At 37.0% G+C, this 22526-nt stretch overlaps 1 protein-coding gene across 1 annotated transcript in view; it reads right to left on the reverse strand.

Moving 5' to 3' along the window:
• Positions 1-4554, reverse strand: part of Bank1 (B cell scaffold protein with ankyrin repeats 1) — a 281067-nt gene extending 276513 nt beyond the window's left edge. The window contains exons 1-2 of the mRNA XM_017796375.2: positions 4542-4554; positions 3771-4169 (exon numbers count right to left, since the gene is read on the reverse strand). Of these exons, the coding sequence (XP_017651864.1) occupies positions 3771-4169; positions 4542-4554 (412 nt within the window). The remainder of the gene's footprint in view (positions 1-3770; positions 4170-4541) is intronic.
• Positions 4555-22526: the final 17972 nt, after the last annotated feature.

Below are 22526 nucleotides of genomic sequence, written 5' to 3' on the forward strand. Positions count from 1 at the left end.
TTATTTATATGACCAAAAAAAATACAAAAAGGAATTTAATTTCAAGATATATCAGAATACCACTTTAATTGCTACCCAAAAGTATTCAACATAAAGCAAACTAAAATAAATATAAATGTATTTCTTTAATATTTTTAAATAATAGTGTCATAATAATAGATGACCCAATAGTGGTCTGAGATCAGCAGATGGAGACGTTTTCCTGCTGGCCTGACATCCTGGCTTTCATCCCTGGATCCTACAGGTGTCAGGAGAAAACTGACCTCTGAGAGTTGTCCTCTGACCTGTACATATTACACATGTGCACACACGCACATGCACACATACATAATGAATTAATAAATGGCTCCATGAGAATTCTTCAAATTATGGGTGTGAGGAAAAACCTAAAATATTGCCATCAATCTTTACTGTTCTGTATCAGGGGAAAAGTAGTATGCAATTACTTGTGATTTACACAGATTTTATTTTGATAGTCTCATGATAGTCTCATATCATTACAATATGTCTTTAAAGAAAAATAAAATGTTTAATGTACTCGAAGAGTACCGAGGTAGAGGGAAGGAAAGTACATCAAAGAACCAGAAGAACTGCTATTGCCAGACATTGTACCACAAACGTTTTCATTTTGGTTGGCTGGTTGGTTGGTTGGTTTTTGAGACAGGGTCTTCCTGAAGTCCCAGCTGGCCTGGAACTCGCTATATAGATCAGGCTAGCCTCCATCTCACAGAGATCTACCGGTCTGCCTCCCAAATGCTGGGATTAAAGGTATGCACCACCAGGCCGTGCTTTCACCAGACAGTTTTGAATAACAAGAATATTTTAAAATCAATTAAATAATGTAGAAGTGCACAGCTTCACAGTGAAAGGACCAAGGCAAGATTCAGAAATGATCAATGAATGTTAGGTGCCCAAACAAAGGTAAAATGAAAGAAAGTAAAAGTACAATAAAAAAGAAAATTAGAAAAAAATAAAGAGAAAGTAGAACGCCTGAAAAGACAGTAGCAGCTACTAAGGAGGTAAATGAAATAAGTTAGATGTTAATAGAAAGTCAGAGAGCACTAGAGAGATATAGAGTATATAAGGGGCAAAATCAGTCCCCCAAATTTATAAAATGAATCTGAAAATCAAAACATAAAAGTAGATTAGAGCAAATACTTAGATGTAAGTCAAGAAATTGCTCCTGAAATAAAAGACTTGAATTAAAAATTTGGGAGAAAGGTAAAAACAAAAGCATGAAGGCACATCCCTAGGGAAATAATCCAGAGTATGGGGTGATAAAAGTCATCTGACGAAGGCATTAGGCTTTGTCTATAAACAGTCCCGTGTCAGCAGCCAAAAAATGTCTCCATATTCTGTGATGCTAGTAAAAAACCAACGAAGAACAGTCCTGCCCTTCGTAAAGTAGTACCTCAAGTGTGAGACAAAAGCTTTTGAATGTTGTAAATTTGAAAACATTGCTTCCAAGGGACCTTGCTTAAGAATCTATTAGAGGTAATTCTTAGCCAACTCAGAGCTAATACCTTAACAAAGAAATCTGACAACAGTGAAGGCCCCATTCCAAGACCCCTTAAACACACATGCACATATATATTCATACACACACATGCTTATGCACACACACACATACACATATACATACACACAAACACACAAAAGCTCATGTGTACACACAAACACATACACACATATATGAACACACACATATAAATGTATATGTGTAGGTATACACAAACATAATATACATGTACACAGACACACACAGATACAATACACATATATACATCATATAGATAAACACACACACATGCACACAGACACACACAGATACAACACACATCATATATATAAACACACACACACACACACACACACACACACACACGCGTGTGCACCTCACGCACACAGGGGAGTCTTCAGACACTACAGCTTTGGCCAGTTTGAATACAAGTAACCTCATCATATCCTGACCCAGAACCTCCCAGCCTAGCCACTCCTCAGTTCCTGGACCTTACAAATTGGTATATAGTTCTTGTTTGTGATTTTTAAGTGACTAAATTTTAGAGAAAATTGTTCTGCAAAAATAAATAACTATGATAGGAGAGGGGTCTAAATATGATTATGATGTATTGCATGAAATGCACAAAAGCTTAATAAAAATATACATTGGAAAAAATAGTCAAAGTAAGACTTTAAAAATACTGAGTTAGAGGGCTGGGGACATGGATTAGTCAGTAAGTGCCTGCAATGGTAACATGAGGACCAGAACTCAGATCCCAGTACCCATATGAAATCTGGATACAGAGGTGCACATCTGTAAGCCAGCTCTGCCAGCAGCCCAGACTGATGATTTCTAGGTTTAGTGGGAGACAATGTCTCAAAAACTAAAGTGGCGAGCAACAGAGGGAGACACTTGATGTGGACCTCTGGCCTGTACATATATGTATATGTGCATCTGAACACATGTATACACCAACACAAACATGCACAGAACACCACACATACGCACAAAAATACATTGACTTTGAAAAGGTCACAGTTGGAAAACAAAGATTTTCTTTTTTAAATAGACTTACCAGAGGGAAACAGTGATGAATATTACCTGTCAAGAGTTCTGAGAATGGATCGGGGCATGTTCCCTGCATCTCCAGAACCCTAGCATGAGCAAGTCCATGCATGGACATGAATAAGGGCCACAAATGGCGGGTGCATTGCTGCTCTGATGTGGAATGCAGCAACACTCAGAATGGCCTACAAGACCACGGTCTGCATGGACAGAAGAGAACTGATGGTTTTAACAGACAGGTGAGCCAAGTGTGAGAAACATCCAGTCAGGATTTATCCTGAGAGAGCTAAGAGGCTTCGGAGGGACCTGCAAACAGTAGGAACCTACATGAATTGGGCAAAGACAGTCAGGAGTGGAAGAGGCAATGCTTGTTCCATAAAGGAACTAAAGCAGAAGTATTCCCAGTGAACAAGGAAGACTCCAAAGAATTCAGAAATATACTCCAAGAGGCAACCTTAAACATCTGATCTGCCTGCAATGAAATAGCTCCACCCTTTCCCTGTAAGACAGAAAACACAGCTAGATGGCTGGGCATAGAAGGCAATATACATTTTGAGGAACGAAGCAAGCATCACATCCCCTCAGAGCCTGTGGAAGTGCCAGAGAATGAGGCACTTTAAATGTTAGCATCAGAATTTGACAATTACTGGGAAAGGTAATTAACTGATGAATGAGACCTTGTGTTCTGCTCTCTTACATTGCTTAAAATTAAATTCGCTATTTGGAAATGAATAAAAATAACAGTGTTTCACTCTGTAATAATAAATATCACACAATTACAATTATAGCAGAAACCCTATAGTTCTAGCCCAGGCCTTCGAACTGTGAACAGCAATTGACTGGGAACAACATAGAGCAGGCAAGGGTAACTCAAGCCTCGCCAGTTACACAAGAAGCTGTCTTCCAAAGGAGACTGGCACACAGCTCGGCATGCTGTGCTGGCTCTGTCCTGGCCTCATCCAAGTTGCACAAAGGGATATGTTTAGAGGCCATTTTTAGAACAACTGATAAGCCCTGATTGGAATAAAGCTATGAAAAACTTTGATACATTTGTGGACAACACAAGACACTGTTAAATGAAATTGACATTTATGCTTTAATTTTATTCTTACATTAGATGTTTATAAGTTAAAAAAAATCTTTATTTCAAGTTATAAGAAGTGAGCAAATAAAAATAACAAACAGCAAAGATTTGGCAACACACCTCTGACGATGATCCTCCTGATGACAGAGATATAATCCTCTGGTTCCTGCTCAGTTGACACCTCCCATCTGCTCCCAGGGATCTTTAATAATCCATAGAGAGGATCTGAACTCTCCATCCCGCAAAGCAGAGTAACTACACTTTCTGATGAGTGAAGCACCTTTTCCAGAAACCGACACTTCTTTGGAGTTAGGTCTTTAAGCAAACTATTAGATAATATCAAAAGTTTACATTTGTAAGAATTTAAGCTCAGCGATTCCAAATGTGGAAGAGAGAAACTCTCCAAGGGATATAACAAGATCGCCTCTCTTTGCACAGCATGCAAAAATATCTCCCTCAAGTACAGAGCCCATTCCTCAGCATCTTCTTCATATAGTATTACGATGTCTTTTGCATTTTCTGGAAAAAAAGAGAAAAAAATGTTTTATTTTCCTTGTAGTTGCAAGGTTAGTAGCAGTTTACATTATTCTCAAAATTTTTGATATGTTGTTTAGGACATATACTAATTTGCTTATAGAAGATACCAGTAATACGAAATGTTATTATCCTTATCATAATCAAGTAGGATTAAGTAAGATATAGAAGAGTCCATGCTGTGCAGGAGCCTTCTCTGCTCACTGTATGAATGTGACTTTAAGCTCAACAGGACCTCAGAGAGATGCCTGAGGCCTCATGGTAGATTAGAGAGCATTCTGCTGGATTAGGTACTTAATAGCTCCCAACCATTGCTTTACCAGTAACTTCAAAATGTCTCTCAATTATAGATTTTACCCCTTTGAGCCATTGTTTCTAAATAAAGGTTTAAAAAGTAAACTTTGCTCAATGAATGGAATTATTTTAAGAAATGAAAATGCATATAAGCCCTTTAAAATCTTTCAGGTAAAGATGGATGCATAAAGACAGGCTTAAAAATTTCCATCCCCTATGGATTAACAAAACAAGGATACATTTAAATGAAATACAACAGTGGAAATCAAACAAAGGATAATCATATTTCATGGATAAAAATATTGTGGGCTGGCAAAATGGCTCAGTGAGTAACAGAGCCTGCTGCCAACCTGAGGACCTGAGTTTGAGCCACTCAAATTCATATGATGGAAGGAGAAAACTGATTCCTATAAGTTGTCCTATGACCTCCACACACTGTCTGTGCCCTGTGTGAATTCACTTACATATACACAACTTGCCCCCTGACACACAACCACATGCCACACACACTAAATAAAATATAATAAAAATACAAAGTTGGCTCAATGAAATAAATGGAAGGTACTAATAGAAGTATACAAATTTAAAATATATTTCTGACCTCAGAGCCAAGATTGATGAGGAATCGATCAGGAAACTCTTAGAATCCTCATGTATCTCTTCCCTATCTGACACCTCATCATGGGGCATCTGCAGGGGCAGAAAGGTATCAGGACCTTATAAGCTGGGATCAAGGCTGAGTCTAAGAAATCAGTCAGATTCCACAATTTCAAGCTTTCCACACAGAAAGAGAGGACCTTGCAGAGAACATTTAAAAGGGTCTTAATAGTGACTCCCACCCAAGACCTCCAACTGTAGATGTATACAAACTGTCCTTCTCTAACGCTGTATGAAGTATAGGGGAATAGAGACATTCAACATACCACACAAGAAAAGGAAGGAAACTCAAAGGGAAGTTTAGACACCCATATTAAACAAATAGAAAGTTTAACCATAGTTAAGGTGAATATGAGCCAGGTAAAAGATTTGCAGCACCAAATGGTGCTTGTGAGAGGAGACTGTGGTAAGTAATATTAACAATAACAACGATCATCTTAATAAAAAAAACAATTCAGCTGACAAAAACTAGTAAAATAATTAAGGGAGAAAGTGTGTTGGCTCCTCAGAGTATTAAAAAGTCCAGATTAAGAAAAACAAGAATTAAAAACAATTTAATTTAGTTTTTTTAAAAGAATGAGAGGGCATAATGAGATCCAAAGTAATAATATTATCCAGATAAATAATTTTTAAAGTAATAAGAATTGGTCATGTTTTAATTTCTTAAACAAAGCTGGATATTTCATAGTAAATGTTTCAAAAAAGAATGAGCTCAAAGCAATTTTGGAAAATACGGTTATGTTTGGAAAACAGTAAAGAAAAAGAGTATTTAGTGTATGGGCAATACAAAATATTGAATAGAGATAACCAAAAGATACATTAAGACACTCTAAAGGGGTTGGGGAGAGAGCTCAGTTGATAATGTGCTTGCTGTGTAAGTACGAGCACCTAATCTCTAGCAGCCACATAAGACAAAGCCGGGCACAGCAGCGGTCTTCTCTAGCCTCAGCACTGGCAGACCCTGGAACTCACTGACGAGCAAGTTTAGCTGAACCAATGAACTCCAGGTTTAGTGAGAACCTGCCTCAAAAACTAAGGTGGGAAGCAAGTGAGGAAGAAACCTGAGGTTGACCTCTGGCCTCCAAACCCATCCATATGCACATATGTGTTTGTACACCCACAAGCATATGTACATACCCACATGAACACTATACCACACACACACACACACACACACACACACACCACAAAAACACACAAATTTTCTGAAGTAGAAGGAGTCTAGGAAATAAGAGAAAAGGGATCAAAGAGATAAGGAACAAGACTTAGATAAGAGGGGTGAATGAGATCAGAAGCTGGTACAGTGTGTATGAAATATCATGGTGAAGCTCATTATCGTGTATACTTAATACATGCTACAGCAGTTTTAGAAATATTTTAAGATGCTTAAATTTTTATTTGTTTTCTCTCGTGTGTGTGTGTGTGTGTGTTTTATGTATGCATGTTTATACAAGTATGTGTTTGTCATGGCTCACTTGTAAAGGTCAGGAGACAACATTGGAAGCCAATTTTCTCCTTCCAGCAATGGATCTGGGAATCAACTTCAGGTTGTCAGGCTTATACAGCAAGTGGTTTTGCCCATGGTAAAACCCACCAGTTCAAGAATTTTAATAATTTTTAAAAGTCCTTGAAATAAGGGAGAGAAGGTACCAGCTTTGTGAATCAATGGGCCATAATCACATTCAAAAAAAAAAAACTGCTAAGGAACTTGTATTTTGAAATTTCTGAACTGGTAATGCCCAAAGATTAATTCAAAATCAAGTGAACAGTGAACCTGAGGATTTCTGGCAGCACTCTTGTGTGATGCGTAGTGGGAGTTCACTTCAGCCTTGTTTCTGAGCACACAACACACATTTTCACTGTACATACTGTCACGCCATAAACTATCATCAGATGCTGCCTGAAACATGTTGGCTTAGATAAAAAACTGTTGTGTCATGAATTGCAGTGATTCATAAAGGATTAATTATAGAAAACAATGCTTTCCCACTATTGTTCCTCAGCATGTACGTATCAAGTTAATACATATTTTCATTGTATTATGTTAAAATTATTGATTTTGAAAATTGCTGTTTAAAAGAAAAAATAATGAGAAATCCAGGTGATACTGTCATGAGAGCTTCATCGCTACTGGCTAGCTTTCATAGTGCTAAAAGGTGCTATGCATGGTACCTGAAGAGAAAAATAATCATTAACTTTTACCAGCTGTGAATCCTGCATGACAAAACAACAATTAACCTGGCAAGGTATGATTTCTGGAGAAACAGGGGAAGGAATATGGGAGATATATGCATGGTGACTAACACAGAAACCTACAACCAGCCAACATGCAGAGAATAAGAGATTACATTTCTGTCTCCCAAGGCTCAGGGATCATTGCAAAAGAGGGGGCAGAAATATTCTAAGAGCCAGTGGTGGTGGATGACCATAAGAAAAACGAATTTTCCAGACAGCTGGCCAGTTACTCATATAAACTCAAAGCAATGGTGATGGGATGCTCAAGTGCCATCCATGTAAGCTCAAGTCAGACAAAATCCAGCATAGAAGAGAAGAACTGGGGACCAACTTATCTGAGGCCCTATTGGAAACCCATGGCTGCTGGGAAGGGGAGAGTCTTTTAAGGTTGTGAATCTTGGTAGATTAAGCAGGCTCCAGTGGTTGGATTCACACAAATGGGCATTTGGGGACACAAACTTGACTCCATAGGCCTTAGTATATATAATAGAGTGCATGGAATTGGAGAGTAAGGAGGGCCAGATAGGGGCAGATAAATACAATCAAAATACATTGTTCAAAATTCACAAAAATTCAATTTAAATGTTCTTGATTAAAAAAATTGCTGTTTGAGTTGCTGACCTCAGTTTCTTAAAGAGTTGTTCAATGAATTTTAGTTTGGAATTAACCCAAATTTTCCAATAATTTCTGAAATTGCTCTAAATATTTCTGCCATTTTTTTCTCCTATGGCATTCTCTGGATTGATGTCTATAAAATATTAACAAACTCTAAAAACATTCTTGACAGTGCTTTATGTCCTATAGTGCCAAAAATATTCATCCAATATTTTATTCTTTATGTAAAAGCAAACACACCCATCTAAGTAGCCTGAAAATTTGTCTTTAATAAATGACAAAATAGTATGGATATCAGACTTACTTTTGAAAATTTATTTATAATCTATTATCAATGAATTTTTATTTGTATACTACTTTATATACTTAGATTTCTAGGGTGATGAAAAATTTTTCTTGGGTAAAAAGTGGTCTTCATTGGGAAAAGTTTATGACACCCCTATTTAGATGCCACATGAACTAAACTGTATGAACATGTAAATCAAAGGAAAGAAGCAAAAGGAAGTTGGGGGATGGCAGCTAGCTTTCAGTAGTCCCAGATGTCACTTAGGTTTGCACCAGGGCGGATGAAGCATCTTGGGAAAGAGATCCACAGAAAATAAGAAAATCATATACATATATATGAAAACTTGAAAAAGAATGCTAACAAGGGAAGATTGGCAGATCTCATAGGATTTTTTTAAAAATTAAAGAAAGGTACACTATAAGTTTTTTTGTACATATAATAGAAAATAAAATAAAAGTTGTTCCAAAAAAGCAAAGCGAAACAAAAGGTTATAACAGAAAGTGGAATAATTAGATACTGTTTGGGTCAGTAGCATAAATGTATAAAATCATAATCCTGGAAATGCTAATTAATCATTAACTGCAAGTTAGATTAAAATATCCTAGAAATTAAGTTGAATAAGATGATCTAAGAGATCCAAATTATTATTTCTTTTTTTTTTGAGACAGGGTCTCCCTACTGTATCCCCAGCTGTCCTGGAACTCACTATGTAGACCAGGCTGGTCTTGAACTCACAGAGATCCCCGTGCCTCTGCTTCCCAAGTGCTGGGATTAAAGGCGTGCGCCACCACACCTGGCCGAGATCCAAATTCTTATATAACATGACCATAGATAGAAGCAAATGGATAATAGCTAAAATTAGAAATCCAGAAATGGCATCTATTGATAATTAAACGACATACACACACACACACACACACACACACACACACCTGGTACCCACAAATACACATAATTTAATCACCTTGTATATCTTTCAAGAATACTTTTAAATTTAAAAGTGATGAATAAGTACTATAAATATGAAAGAGAACAAGAAAGAAGTGTTTAAATAAATTGTGGTTCTTAGGTCTTACGGGGAGTGGAGGGTGTTTGAAAACAAAGAGGACAGTGACTACTGGGCGTCACTGTAGAAGTCTCAGTATTGATCCTCATGAAAGCATAAAGAAAATCAAAATGTGAACAAAAGACAAAATTCAGCCAAAAATATAACAGGACTGAGGAGAGTAAATGGAAATATAGAAAACTAGACAAATAGCACAGACTTAGTTTAATACGTGTTCTTGTAGAACTGACTGAGGGCATTAGGATTGCACTACAAACCACTGTCCAACAGCTGGAGTTGCAGCTCTGTGGCAGGGTGCTAGTTTAGCATGCCCAAAACCCTAAGGCCATCCAAAGCATGCCAAAAATAAAATAGAGTAAAAATTAAATGTAAAAAACTTAATGAAATAAAAAATAAAATAGAGAAAGAGATCATTGGGGGAGAAGGTAAGTACAATGTTCATTTTTAATAATGTTATATTCTGTCTAAACTTGGATTGTGCATTTCAAATGGGACTAAAATTTTATATGATGTAATTTCCAATTAGTCTTTTTCGATACTTTTGGGCCAGTTTTCATTTATGTTGCAAATTGAACCTGCTTATTTACTTGTATTTGGTTTATACTTTGTCAATAACCACTTCATGCTGATTTTCAAAAGACTGAATATTAGTATTGTCATTCCTTTCTTCTTTATACTTGAAATCTTGTAAGTCATCTGGGTTTATAATTTTTTGTTATTCTTTATTGAGATTTTCCACGTCCCTGCCATGTCACTAAGTACTCAACACCCACCACTGTCACCAGGATCTCCCTCTGAGCTCCCCTTGGCTCTCTGGTCCTGTGATCTCCATAGAAAGAATTTAGACAAGTCACATAGAGTGTAGTTTATTCCAGAATAGAGTGCAAGGTCAACCTCCAGGGCGGAGAGTGGACAACAACTAAGATGCTATTGGGATAACCTGTGTTAGGTAGGCTCTATGTCACTTCTAACATCTCAGGAAGAAGCAGCTTTTCCCAAGTGACTTTTTCCCTTCTGTTTGATTGACAGGCCTGCTTAAAATGAGTCTTAACTGAATGAGCCAACGACATAAAAAACTCTTGCTGGATAGTAATGTCAACTCTTGGAATCAGGCTTAGATAGTTATCTATTAATGGCCTGCAGGCAATTCATGACGCCTGCCCAGGGCCAAAGACAGGAATCAGAGCCCGTTCTTTAGGCTTCAATGAGAGCTTGCTGCATCAGTGCTTGGTTTTCCAGGCTCGTGAGTCAGGGGTCCAGCTTCACTGCCCTCCAAGCCTGCTTGATATTTAACTAGCTTCCTAACACTACCTCATTTGACCCTTTCAAACTGTTAAGAGCTCTGGTCTTCTTCATTCACTGATGATCAGCTGTAGAAGAGAACTCACCACAGCCACAAAGACAGTCACTGACCTTTCTGTTGATTTCCATTCATTCAATATGAAACTAATTTGAGTCAAAAGCCAAAAGTTAATAAAAGTCCTTTTAATAGCCATGGGACTCTTTCCCTTGTCCTGGAGAAGAGACATTTGTACTTCAATAACATATAGGCTAAAGACCCAACAAGAATTATTTCTGAATTCTCAAGAGTGGCCTGGAGGCAATGTATTTCATTTTATACACTTGAACTAAATCAAGTCTATTTTACCACTTCGAGGAGGGCTGTCATTAGTAAGATCAGGCCTTGAAACTAAAAATTAAATGATGAACTTGACACAGAGAAATACAAAATTTCTCTCCTGGAAAGCTACACCATAATAAAAGAACATTACTATTGAAGATGCAGTTAAAACCGCAAATAGATTATTTAAAATGTAAGTCTAAAATATAGCAATGAAGAAGTAAATAAAGCATTATACAATAGTGCTGTGTGACTCTACTAGGGATTAACAACCATCTACACTCACTGAAGACAAGGCATAGATTACAGACCAAAGTACTGATGCCAACCAAAGCCAACTTAGTGAACCAATGAATTGTGATTACAATGTGGGGGAGTAACTACCTACAGGCTAGTGTGTGACTCCAAATCAGTTGTATTACCAAAATGTCCCGTGACAGTGACCTCAGAGAAGTACACTTGAGAATCCCTCCTTTAGTTAACATCCCAATTTCACATGCCCAGAACTTTCCAAGACCAGGAAGAGCTGTAAGGCAAGCAGAGGTAATGGCTAGAGTCCTAGGTGAAGACTGCATGTCACAAATCCCCGTTCTACTAGAAAGTGTTACTGGGCTAAATAACCTCAGCACAGATCTTGCCATCACTGACTGGTTTAATTATTTCCTTGCCATGACTATAGGCTCCAGCGTTCACATGACTTTCTGTGCCCAGGATGGCTTAAAGTCATGGCCTGGAGACGATCTCCTTATCGCAACACATTGTTTTACAGTAACAAGATAGAGTCATGTTAACTTTTAAGTGTTATTTATGAGTATTCTATCAGATTCAATAATAGTTTGTCTTACAAAATACTATTATTTTTAAACTTGAAGTAATTTTTATCAGTAATTTTATCAATAATTGTGTCTACACAGAGAAAAACATTATCAACAGAATAAGGCAAAACATAAATCAAAATTATTTTCAGAAGTTTAGGTTCAAATGAACACTTTTCTTCTGTTGGAATGTGGACCAACCTCATACCCAGGCTCTCAGTGTGCGCAGTGGAGAAAGTCTACAAAACACTAGATTTTTCTAACTGGTAACCAAAGTACAGAAGATAGGAGATGAGAAGTGTCAATGACTGAGTGCTTGACTAGCATGAGCAAAGTCCTCTGATAGATACCTAGCACTGCAAAAACCTAGACTATCAAACAACTAAGAGTTATAACAGCTAATCTTGTTATAATCGTGCAAATCAATGCAAAACACAGCTCTCACTTCAAAGGGAGAAAGAGGTAATTTACTCTGAGCCAAATGTGAGTGATCATGACCTAAGAACATGGATTTGGTTTTCTGAATGACACGTTACAACATGGAAACAGTTAGTTATACTTTTTGTAGGCATAGAAGGAAAGAAAGCCTTAAAAGGAAAGGCACAGACCAAATAAATTGTTGAGGCCAGAGGTAAGCAGTTTATAGTAAAGTGGAAAAGTCTGTTACAGGCTTTAGGTGTTATCTGATGTCATTCCTGTTTTTGAATTACTGAAAACAAATGGTTAGCTAAGAGTATATTTTAAAGATTTTACTTGATAGTCAAGGAGGTTAGGTCTGATAACAGAGGTGAGCCATGGGGCCAGAGATGTGGCCCAGTAGGTAGAGTCATTTATATACAGACCTGGTGAGTTGAGCCCAATCCCAGGATCCCACAATGTGGCAAGAAGAATCAACTTCTGAAAGATGTCCTCTGACTGCCACATGTGCTACGGCATGCATTTACCAACACACACACACACACACACACACACACACACATACACACACACACTTTAAAAACAAAGAGGTAAGCAGTGGATAGATTTTAAGAGGACTAGAGATGGTGCATGATGATTCTGGTCCTAAACATGTAACTTTCCAAGTGTCAGTCATGAAGTTTTGGAATCATCCAGCCTTGTAGAATCTTCAACATGAATATGTTGTCTTCTGGGTTTTTCAGTTTACACATATCATTATTTCAATCATTCATTCAATATATTTCAATTGGTTTTATACCTCATTTTTGTAATGATATTTTCAATACGACAGGAGAATGAAGCTGGAATTTTCCAAAGAAGTAATGGTGGTAAAACACTAACTCATGTTTCTCCTCCAAGACAGTTGATTCATTTCATTTATTCACAGTGAAGAAGAGTACAACGTATTTCTTGCACAACCTGCATAAATCTGTATAGTGGATCCTGCTGGTGAGAATCCCACACCCCCCTGGACCACAAGCCATGTTTCTAAATGGTCAGCTCTTCAGCACACCATCACTTCTGCTCTCTGCATTTGCAGCATTGGGACTCTCTGATGCTGTGCCCCTGCCCAGCACCTCAGAGATGCTGGGGATTGAGTGTATTCAGGGATCGTTGTGACCTCAGCCAGTAAAGAATTGAGGCAGATCTGCGAATACCAGCTTCTCCTAACTCTGTGGTAGTGTTTTAGGCTGTAATAAGAGGGTCCTTGGTGATGTCACAGTGATGCTCACGGCATCACTGTGTTTCTTAGCATACACATCACTACCAGCTCTCTTCTGCCTCCTGTCTCACATGCTGCCCTTTCTCACCAGTGTGCCACAGACTCACCAACCAAATAAGCTACCACTACTCAAGTCCATTCCCCCAGAATTTTCTTCAGAAATCTCTATGGATGAATACTTTTAAACTTAGTTCTTTTCAAACGCAGGAAGCGACCAAAACATAATTTCAAGATTATGCTTCTCAACATTGTTAAAAAATAACCAGAAAGCATTATTTGTATACCAAGTCAGAATTTTCCCTTTCTTGTCCTAAGAAGCAATCATTTCTACATCTCATAGAATAACCATTGAAGTGTTTATTTTTCTTTTATATCCATGAGTATGACATGAATTGTTGCATAATTATTTTGTAAGTAACCCCAACAACATATAGACTTAAAATTTCCACTCTCATCTCTAATCACTTCTTAGGCCTAGTTGGCAAACCCATAAAGATCAAAAATGAAGTGCTTAATAGGATTGCAGTGAGCATCACATATTAAGAATGAGAAATAGATGCTGAGGAACCCCGTCTCTTTCAGGTAACACTCTACATTTGAAAGCAGAAAGAGCATATTCTAAATGTTCCTAAAGTAATACTTTGATAACAATAAAGACAAGTAAGTCAATATATCATAGTAATTAAACAAGCAATTCTTTTTTAGTTTCTATATTGTCTATCTTATTTTAGATACAGAAGTAGAAATTGAAAGAAAAATTAAGTGAATACTTTTTTATAAGATAGGGTTAACTATAGGAGACAATTTCCTACTCATTTCCATTGCCAAGGTAAGTTGTGTTGAAAGAAGGAACGATATAAGGAACAATTTGGTAAATATATTTAATGGCACATGGATTTTAGATACAGAACCATGTTTCAGAAACCAAACAATTTTAATAGCTGTGAGGTTTCACAGCCTCCTACTGAGCACCACAGAGTGTTTGTAAGATCTATTTAATCCCCACAAAAATCTTATGAGATGTTGTTTTTTAATAATTTTGCATATGAATAAACTGCAGATATTTATATTAATTAAATCACTCAAGATTAATGTTCATAGTAATTAGCCCAGTTGGCAATCAAGCCCAGGCTATCAAGTTCAAAACAGCAATTATTCTGCCCTTCTACTGTGCTTGCTAAGGATTTGGCCACTTACTAGTAACTAATTTAGGATGGATCACGCAAAATCTCCATGTGGAACCAAGAGCTCACTGTCCAGAATATAGATCAGCAAGTCCTCCTTCCTATCTTTATTTCCACAGTTATTCAGGCAATGTCATTCCAAATCTGGAGTAAAATACTGAGGCTCTGATTGAAAGAAATTGTCAATAATTCACTCATAATAATTATGAACATAAGAGACTCTACATTGGCGTTGAGGTCTAAAACTGCTTCAAACGTACTTAGGCCAAGTTTGACAACTTTCTGCTCCTGTTATATCCATGTCCTCTCCTCCTTCTGTCATTACATTATCAACTGAAAAAGCACAGATCAAAAGACAGCAGAATCATATACTCTTTTAGCAAAATACTGCTATCAAATAAACTATAATAAACTATGATTTTAAGATCAATTCTACTTTCAGAGAATTTGAATTGCAAAAAAATAATATCAGGACCAATGAAACAACTCCATTAGCATTTCACCAGATATCAAGTGCGACTCATTCAGTTGAAATTGATCTTAGAATCTAGTTATTTTCTATGTTCTCCCCAGAATGGTTCCTCTGCTGAAGGCTGGCCCTGTGAGCTGCATCACTTAGCATCCATTTCTACCTCAATAGGAAGCCCCAGCATATTATCAGAGGATGGGCAGAGCTATTTCTAGGTTTGGAGCTGTTTGGGGTGTAGCTCTTTTGGCCAAATTTCTATCACAGGAAGTCCCAGCATATTATCAGAGGATGGGCAGAGCTATTTCCTGATCCTGACACTTACTCCCCATTCTAGGTTTGGAGCTGTTTGGGGTGTAGCTCTTTTGGCCAAATTTCTATCATGACCTGTCTTCATGCAGCACCAATAACCCACATCCCTTTCCTCCCTCACAGGGAGAGTGAAGGTTTCAACTGTGGTTGATCTGAAGATCTGAACGCTTCACTACCCTCCTTGGGTTCTCATCCCTGCACATCTCAGTGAATAATCTCTTTATTATGCATTTTTAAATCTAACATCGTAGTGTCACCTGCTTCCTGGCAGGATCCTAATAAATACAGGTGCAAGGAGTACAGGACACAGACTCTGTAAGGTGGATTTTGGAACTGGGTTCCCTCATAATTTTGAAGTCTACAGCACCCCTGGCCAAGGGGAAATAGTATATAGGAAATGTGTGTCATGCAGAGGCACCATATGACTGAAATTTTCACTAGCGATTATTCAGGACAGAGTGCCAGTGGAGGGAAAAGTTTCAGGAGATCAAATGTCCATAGTTGATATGGTAGTGTGGATGGATTACGGAGACTCGGGGTAGAGGTGGGGACATATTGGCTGTGTAGTCCATCCTAGACAGCAGGGAGAGCATGTGTGGACAAAGTCAGACCTAACATCGCCAGAAGCAACACCTTCCCCACAGGATTCTGAACCATAGAACAGCTCTGTTCAGGAAGGAGTGGATTCTAAGGCCTGACACCGAAATACCTAGGCAGAGATATAACTTCGAAACTGGAATTTTCAAATCTCCATGGACATTTCTTAACAGACAGAACTAGTATTTCCTTGTAAAATGAGCAAAGAAACAACCAAAAACAAAATAAAAGTTGCAAAAAACTTTCTTGAGATAATTTCAAGTGAACGCAACCTTTCTTAGTGCCTATGTCTATAAATGCACCCATGTTGTGCAATGCCCATGGAGGTCAGAAGAGGGCGTCGGATTCCCCTGAAACTGGAGTTACAGACAATTGCTAGCTGCCCGTGGGTCCTTTGCGAGAACAGTCAGTGCTCTCAACTGCTGAGTTATCTCCTTAGCCCCCTGAATGAATATTTTAATTAAAATAAAATACTGGTTATGTATTTCATGTACATATTTTCAAACACGCATACCATAAATATTTTTTCAATATGTATCTTTATAGAATTTTTGTGCATTTCACACAATACATCTTAATCATATTTAGATCCCCCTCCCCTATCTGCACCTGCTGTAGCCTCCCCACTGGATTTCAATCATTCTGTCATATATGTTAAAGTCTATTGAGTCAAGTTTGTGTCCCTAGATGTCCCTCAGTGTGAGTTTATTCACTGGAGCTTATCTAGCATCACTCCCTTAGAGAAAACAAACTCTCCCTCACCCAGTAGTGATCAGCTGCCAAGAGTATCTCAGCTAAGATTGGGGCTTTTTCCCCAATTCTATGCTGGGTTTTTGTTTGGCTTGAGTTTGCATGGGTCTTGGGTATGCTGATACCATTGCTGTAAGCTCATATAAGCAAGTCCCCAAAACTCCAGAAAACTGTTTCCTTGTGGTCAACCATCACCCCTGGCTCTTAAAACCTTTCTGCCCCTTCTTCCACAATGGTCCCTGAGCCCTGAGTGGGTGAGGTTTAATATGGTTTCTTATCCAGGGACATGTACTCTGCAGTCTCTTATTCTCTATATTTTGGCCAGTTGTGGTTTTCTACATTAATGATGCTATGTTATATGAGGAAGCTTCGCTGGTGAGTTGAAAAAATATATCAGTAGTCTATTCTTCCTTCTTTTAACACCTTAAAAGTGTAAGAAACATTCTTATCTCAACAAGGCACACAGGACACTGGCTTATCATTGTCTTTGTAGTTTATCAACCTCCTTTCTAGAATGTTCTTACTTTCCTTTCATGAAGCCGTAAAACACCCCTTCATAGAAAGTCTGTGTTGTTTCTCCTCTGCAATATGGAGACAATGACTAGGATTAGACCCTTGAATTGAACTCTTGGTGTCAGTGGGTAATAATTAAGCATAAATTGTTAGAGAACAAATGGCAACATTTAATCATTAGAGGCTGTAAGTAATCAAAGGATTTCACTCCAACAGTTATGGTGGTAATTGATTGGAGGGTCGGTAAGAAAGAAATATGTATATATTTATAAAGTTTCTATTTCATCTTTACAAATAAAGCAATTCTAGATTTGAGTATAGAAAATAAATGACTAGAGTTACTGAATGGACATTCAGAGACTTTTTACTGACCTTTAGATTCAGAAGCCATTGACTGAGGAAAGGTCATATCCCTTTGACAGAGGGTTCTTCTGTAGCTGGATGTCATGAGCATACACTGAGCCTTCACATACTGGCTGGCATCAGTGTATACAGTAGAAGGAACACTACTGTCATAGAATTCCCACAATTATTTTCTAGTCATAATTACTACTGAATAATACTCAATGGTTCCAACTGACACAAATTCCCAAAGGCTCAAAATGCCGGGAAGACAGTAGTAAGAATGATGTTGTATGGAAGTCAGTCATAGTGATAAATGTGATCTTTCTGTATCTGCATATCTAACAATGGTTCTCCTGGACCCACGATCATGTACTATGGGCATTTTAATTTACCTTTTTTTTTTTTTTCTTTTGTCTTTTTGAGACAGGGTCTCCTTGTAGCACCAGCTGTCCTGGAACTCACTATGTAGACCAGGCTGGCCTCAAACTCACAAAGATCCACTGCCTCTGCCTCCCTGGTGCTAGGATTAAAGGTGTGCGCCACCACGCCCAGCTTAATTTACCCTTTAATGATAGAAGTTCAAGTCTCATTCATGGTAAAAACATGGTAACAGATGTGCTCAAGTAATGACTCTTTTAAATAACTGCAATGAATCAACATAAAGAAGTTTTCAGTCACCTGTCAGGGATAAGAATAATCTGTCACTGACATACCTAAAAGCTATATTCCCTATAATAATAAAATCTATAGAAATGTGGAACACATTGATAGATAGGAATAATAATACAATATGTCATGTTGTATAATATACAAAACATGTAATTAATGAAATTAAGAATGCTCAAACACAAGGAAAGAGCACACTCCTAGATACCACAGTATGATACATTTATGCCACAGGGTGACAGGTAAACCATGTTGAAATTTGAAGGCCATCAATATCAGCAACGTTTCTAGAAAACAGTAAAACAGTATATATGCTTACATATTGAAAGACAAGTTGCTGAATCTGATCCACTTGGCAGGTAAACATAGCAGTTTTGAGTAAGATCCACAATAGCAGGGGCTCTGCTGCACAGCCAGATCATAATGCAAACTACCCAATCATTGTGACAATACTGTGTCATAAAGTCTTTAGCAAATATTACCAGGAGTTCTACAACAGTCACTTCTCAGATTTTAAAGAACACCCTGCTTTATTTTTTCCAAAGTCTCTTTTTTTTGAAAATTAACTTCTGAGGGGCTGAAGGAATGGCTCAGCGGTTAAGAACACTGGTCGTTCTTGCAGAAGACCCAGGTTTGAATCCCAGCACCCACATGGCAGCTAACAACTGTCCATAACTCCAGTCCAAGGGGATCCAACAGCCTCTTCTGACCTCTGCGGGCATTGCACGAGATGGGTGCACTTACCTACATGCAGCCAATGCATGAATACACATAAAAAATAATAAAATTTAAAAAGATATTTTTAAAAAAGAAAACTAACTTGCAAGTTCCTATTGAATCTTGATACAGATTAATGTCTACTTACAGGATAATAGGTATTTATGTAGACTAGTTGGTCATTAGTAAAATAAATGGTGCTTGACCCACCAAATTATTAAATTAGTTATAAGTAACCACATTTCATTAGAAAATAGGCTATAAATAAAACCAGACCAATCTCTATGGAGCAAGTTAGTTCCACAAACATGTCACTAACTTTTACTACCTCAGCACCATTTTCTCAATATAAGCTTATAGCCTCGTGGGGGGTTATCTAATCAGTTAATAAGGAAAAAGAGGGAGATGCATGATATTAGTTTCTGGGGGAGTCTGAAAAAGTGAGGGTCCCTTGCATTAGAGATCCGCCCATCAATGTCCCTGAAAGAGAATGGTAAATGGAATTTTTTTTTAGTCAACAGAGTTTTCTCCACCTTTATCTGGTTGTTCACTTTCTTTTGAAGAAAATATGGCCTGGCCTGAGCTATATATCTATACCGAATAAAAAAAGAAAAGAGTGGAAAGAAATATGCTTATTCCATTTCAGAATTAAATAACAAAGCTACGTTACTAAATAAAAACATGTTGAGAAACATAACCCTTTACATTCTTCCATATAATGACTTCCTTATGTTTTTTTGTGGCTTATATAAATGCAAATTAGATTTGAACTCAGGTTTCCTAGTTTTCCTTTGTGAATAACTGAACCTGCATAACAAGCCTTTGACCACACTGGTGATCAGCAAATGCTTACTGAAAATTCGTTAGCGTTGCAATTGAGACTACAAAGGGATCAAAGTTTCATAAGTCTTTTAAGGTTTTAGGAAAATTCATTTTGAAAATGCCTTGCCTTGTGGTGAGGCCTCTTCCATAAACATAAAAGCCATTTCTTTTTGAGGATAAATATATAATTACATAAAATTTAGGGCTGATGTTTTGAAGACATTTAATAGCAGTATTATCCTGGAGTAATTAAGCTGAAAGACTAAATTCACATGGCTATATTGGTTTGTAAGCTGTGTAGATTTCTAAAACTCTTTTAAAAGTACCCTAATAGAGTAAATTTTATTTGTAAAAGTTGTCCAATATTTTTATGATAAAATAAGTATGACAAAAATTATTTACAATGTAAAATTTGAAAGGTCATTTTTAGAGCTCATGTACAACCCTTAACAGAGTAATTAAGGAATACATTTAAGTTATATTAATTTACTACTTCATACTACACTGTAACTTCATGAATTTAGAATTTGACACAAATTTATCATATCAGTCAGTACTAATTTCAATGCATATCTGATCTGAAAATTGAATTGTCTTTAAATATTTTGGTCGATATGACTAGTATAATTCAAAATCTAAAGTATATTTTTAGGAAATTCTAACTGGCATGTTTTACTAGAGTCTAACATTTTGTTTAAAAATGCTTAAAAATCCTGGGTAATATGCTTATAATTTTATTTTGTAGTAGAGTCAACTTGCTCTTCAAAATGATTTATTTTTATTTTTATTGATTGACACAAAATATAGAAATGTGCTGGAAGTTAAACATCAAAACAAACTGCTAGCCAGTATCCTAGTTCTTACTTTAATGGTCTAATGATGACATTTCTGCAGTGTACAGCAGTATATGTTCTTGATAACCATTCACCCATGGCCAAAGTTCCTATGCTGGGAATGTTTATCTGTCTAATTAAGAGGTTTCATGGCACAGTTTCCATTTTCTTGAAAAAAAAAATGTAAACCAATGCATATTTGGTTTTCTTCTCTTATTCATTTGTCTTCTTGTGTTGCTTATTAACATAATTATTGCCATATCTCTTACCCTTGATCCAATACAACCATGCAAGTTCTTTAAAAAAATGTATTTCGTTTTACATGTATGAGTGTTTTGCCTGCATGGATGTAAGTGCACCCATGTTGTGCAATGCTCATGGAGGCTAGAAAAAGGCATAAGATCCCCTGGAACTGGAGTTAAGTACAATTGTTAGCCGCCATGTGGGTCCTGGGAACTGAACCCAGGTCTTCTACAAGAGCAGTTAGTGCTCTCAATTGCTGAGCCATCTCTCCAACCCATCACCTGAGTTCTTCACTGAAAAGCGGCTCCATACTTGATTGTAAATTGGTCACATTTCAAAATAACTACATTGAAATTATACTTGATAATAACAATATTCAAGGTACATTCACATGAACAGTATGGAGTGTTTTTATACTATTCATGGTATTAGTTTTAAGAAAAAATTTTAATTTTACTTAAACGTAACATTATAAAATTAAGAAGACACAGCTAGAAATTTTAAGAAGTCTATTCTTAAACTTTATGGCTCTAAGGTTGAGCTTAAATTTATATCATATACTGTCTTTGACTATCAAACCATATTATAAGTGATATTGTTGACAAAATGCAATTGAACTGCAGTCCTTTACATGGGCTTCCCAATAGATAACAGCACAGAATCAGCTGATCAGACTAAGGAAGTATAATTTGAGGAAAATTGGCAAATTCTATTTGCTTTCCTAGTTCTGAGCAGAGAAACCTGTGGGCAATGTCTTGTTTATTTCCATTATTACCCAATTCAACCTTTTCTTCCGAAAGCACAGGATAGTGATGGGAGTAGAAAATAAGAGAAAGGAAATGGCTAATCATCACATCATGACTTGGGGACAAAGATCAAAATCAAATCAAAATAATATTCTTCCTTTCTGAAATCTTTTCATGAACTAGCTATGTAAATGAATGCTTTTAGGTCTACATTCCTAAAATATCATCCCATCCACATCCTGTGACTCCCATAAAATACTCAAGTTTATATTAGCAAACTTTTGATTTCACTTCAACACTGATATCTTCCAAGAATTCTGTTATGCATGGAAGCATATGTGTCGTATTATAAATACATAAATGATCAAAGGTAAACCTTTGACAGAACTTCTTGAGGAATTTCATCTCCAATTTACATTTTATAGCAAAGACTGTAAAGCATTTTGTAAATAATTACTAAGAATTATGTACAAACTAAAACAAATATAGATGAGTATTCATTTAATGCAAGCCAAATCAACCAGTGAGACTTGTCCCAATGTCCGAAACCTCTGTAGCTATTTTTAACCAGAGGGAAACAGCAAGTCAGTAATGTGTGTCTCCTCACACCCACAGAACTTCCCGCAAGTTCTCTTGGGGCTCATGTTCAAGGTAAACAAGACTTCTGGGTAACATCAAAAGATAGCAACTGATTCAAACACTAGATAAATCTTGAAAAATCTCCTCAGGCTGTGATCACTGTTGATTCCAAACATTGCTCCCTTTTTAACTCCTCTATCTTCTAACAATATGGGTAAGAGTCTGCTTGCTTTGAAAACTACTTAACAACTAAATTTTCAAGAATTAAGTTTCAAAAAGAACCATCATCTAACTAAGCA

Source organism: Nannospalax galili, unplaced genomic scaffold, assembly GCF_000622305.1.
Source record: "Nannospalax galili isolate Female #2095 unplaced genomic scaffold, S.galili_v1.0 scaffold189, whole genome shotgun sequence".
NCBI lineage: Eukaryota > Metazoa > Chordata > Mammalia > Rodentia > Spalacidae > Nannospalax > Nannospalax galili.